At 56.7% G+C, this 1,916-nt stretch overlaps 1 protein-coding gene across 1 annotated transcript; it reads left to right on the top strand.

The window, feature by feature from the left end:
- Positions 1-1,082: 1,082 nt before the first annotated feature.
- Positions 1,083-1,724, top strand: N656DRAFT_353729 (uncharacterized protein). The gene is made up of 2 exons (XM_064809344.1): positions 1,083-1,316; positions 1,389-1,724. Exons 1-2 carry the CDS (start codon positions 1,243-1,245, stop codon positions 1,651-1,653), a joined length of 339 nt encoding a protein of 112 aa, XP_064666619.1. The 5' UTR covers positions 1,083-1,242; the 3' UTR covers positions 1,654-1,724.
- The last annotated feature ends 192 nt before the right edge of the window (positions 1,725-1,916 follow it).

Below are 1,916 nucleotides of genomic sequence, written 5' to 3'. Positions count from 1 at the left end.
CTCGACCTACCTAGCCTTCGCAAGGTAGTGGCTGAGGAGGTACGAGCGGCCCTGAGGGACAACAAACTAGCCAACCTAACCAATCAGACTTCCCGATCCTGGGCCGATGTAGCTAGGGGACCCGCTATTCCAGCTGCAGTCCCGCCTACCAAAGTCATCCCCGCTAAACAAAGCCGGGAAGTCCTAGTTCGGGGAGGCCAATTACCAGCCGACCTAGCTAGGAGAACCCCACAGGAAATCGTACAGGCCGTCAACCAAGCCTCGGGACGCAAGGGAGCTATAGCGGCTAGGAAGCTCCCCAGTGGGGACGTCGTGGTTACCTCCGCCGATACGTTAACTAAGGACTGGTATTCGGCTAATGGCCAATGGATTCAACAGGCCTTTGGGGAACAGGCCAAGGAGGCCCGTCGTACCTACGGAGTATTAGTCAAGGGCCTAAGGAAGGCCGATCTTCAGGGTGTTACGGAGGCCGACTTTGCTAAGGAGGCCGATTTACGGGCCGTTGGGAAGGTGGTTTTCCGGTTTCCCAAGGACCCGGCACTTAACTGGGTCTCCGTGGTGGTAGCCTTCGACAGTCAGGAAGAGGCCAAGAAAGCCTGTGATTCCGGGGTCCTATTCCGGGCCCAGTTATTTAACTGTGAGCCCTACTGGGCCCCGCTTCAGCCGACCCAGTGTTATAGGTGTTGGAAATGGGGACATATTGGTCGGTATTGCAGGAAGGCCCCGCTCTGCCCCCGCTGTGGTACTAGTGCCCACGGCCCAGGTGGTAAGGATGGTGAAAAGCAGTGTCCTACAGTGGTAAACCACCTACCCTGTAGGTGCCCGGCCTGCGGAGGGAAGCACCCGGCCTACGACCGGGCCTGCCCAGAGAGGGTAAAGGTCCGGAATATAGCTCGGGAATCCTACCAATACCGGCCCTGAACCTTCGAATCGGCTAAGCCTCCGGCTCCTATTTTTCCGACTATTGGCCTTACTAGGCACACTAGTGGGCCGACTCGGAAGCGGGGCCGGCCGTCGGATACGGAACGAGCAGCCCAAGACCCCAAGCAACTAAGGATTACTTCCTCTCAGCCCAACCCGAATACCCAGCCCCTTTTCTCCCAAGCCAACCTATTCGAACAGTTCCTTACCCGACCTTCAGCTCAGTCTCCCCCAGTCCAATCCTCGGCCCAATCTCCTTCTTCTCAGCCCTCCGAATCAACTACCCCAGCCTCCGATACCGATACCGAAATCGAACTTTAAATGGGTATATCGATACTTCAGTGGAATACTCAGGGTATTAAGGAGAACCTCGAGGTCCTCCTCGAGGAAGCCAAGTACGACCTCCTAGCTATACAGGAACCCTGGAAGAATACTCAGACCAAGTCAACCTACTGCCCCCGCAGTAGTCGCTACCACCTAGTACACAGGCCGGGTAGCCGGGCAGCTATATTCGTTGGAAAGAGATTTGACCTTAGCCAGTGGGACTACGAGGTGGCCGAAGATTGGTGTCGTGTGTGGTTTTTGGGCCAGGAGGGCCCAGGATTGGAAATTTGGTCGATCTACAACCCTCCTACCGACAAGACCCTCCTGTCAACCTTACTACAACAAATACCCAGACCTACCAACCAGGTGATCCTTATGGAGGACTTCAACCTCCAGCACCCCCTGTAGGACCTGTACGAGCGGTATGAACGGGAGGCCGAAGGGCTGGTCCAACTAGCTACCTCCTGGGACCTCTATTTAGTTACCCCTCAGGGTACTATAACTAGGGAGCCCCAGGGGACCCAGCGGGGCCGGCCGTCGACAATCGACTTAGTGTGGGCCTCCTCTGGGCTTACTTGCTCCTATTACGGAGTAAAGGAGAGGAGGGCTTCGGACCACTACCCCCAAGTCGTCGAAGTCCTTACCGACAGACCTCCCGACCAGGGCCCCCC

Source organism: Canariomyces notabilis (genome assembly GCF_033297395.1).
Source record: "Canariomyces notabilis strain CBS 508.74 unplaced genomic scaffold N656scaffold_27, whole genome shotgun sequence".
NCBI classification, from domain to species: domain Eukaryota; kingdom Fungi; phylum Ascomycota; class Sordariomycetes; order Sordariales; family Chaetomiaceae; genus Canariomyces; species Canariomyces notabilis.
Note: the sequence above shows the minus strand (reverse complement) of the source record. Positions and strands in the feature narration are given on the sequence as shown.

Bases quoted from the DNA above. Each gene is read 5' to 3' on its own strand.
- N656DRAFT_353729 (XM_064809344.1), top strand. From the start codon at position 1,243: ATGGGTATATCGATACTTCAGTGGAATACTCAGGGTATTAAGGAGAAC. The intron at 1,317-1,388 runs GTACGACCTCCT...CCCCCGCAGTAG, and splicing joins GTCCTCCTCGAGGAAGCCAA to TCGCTACCACCTAGTACACA.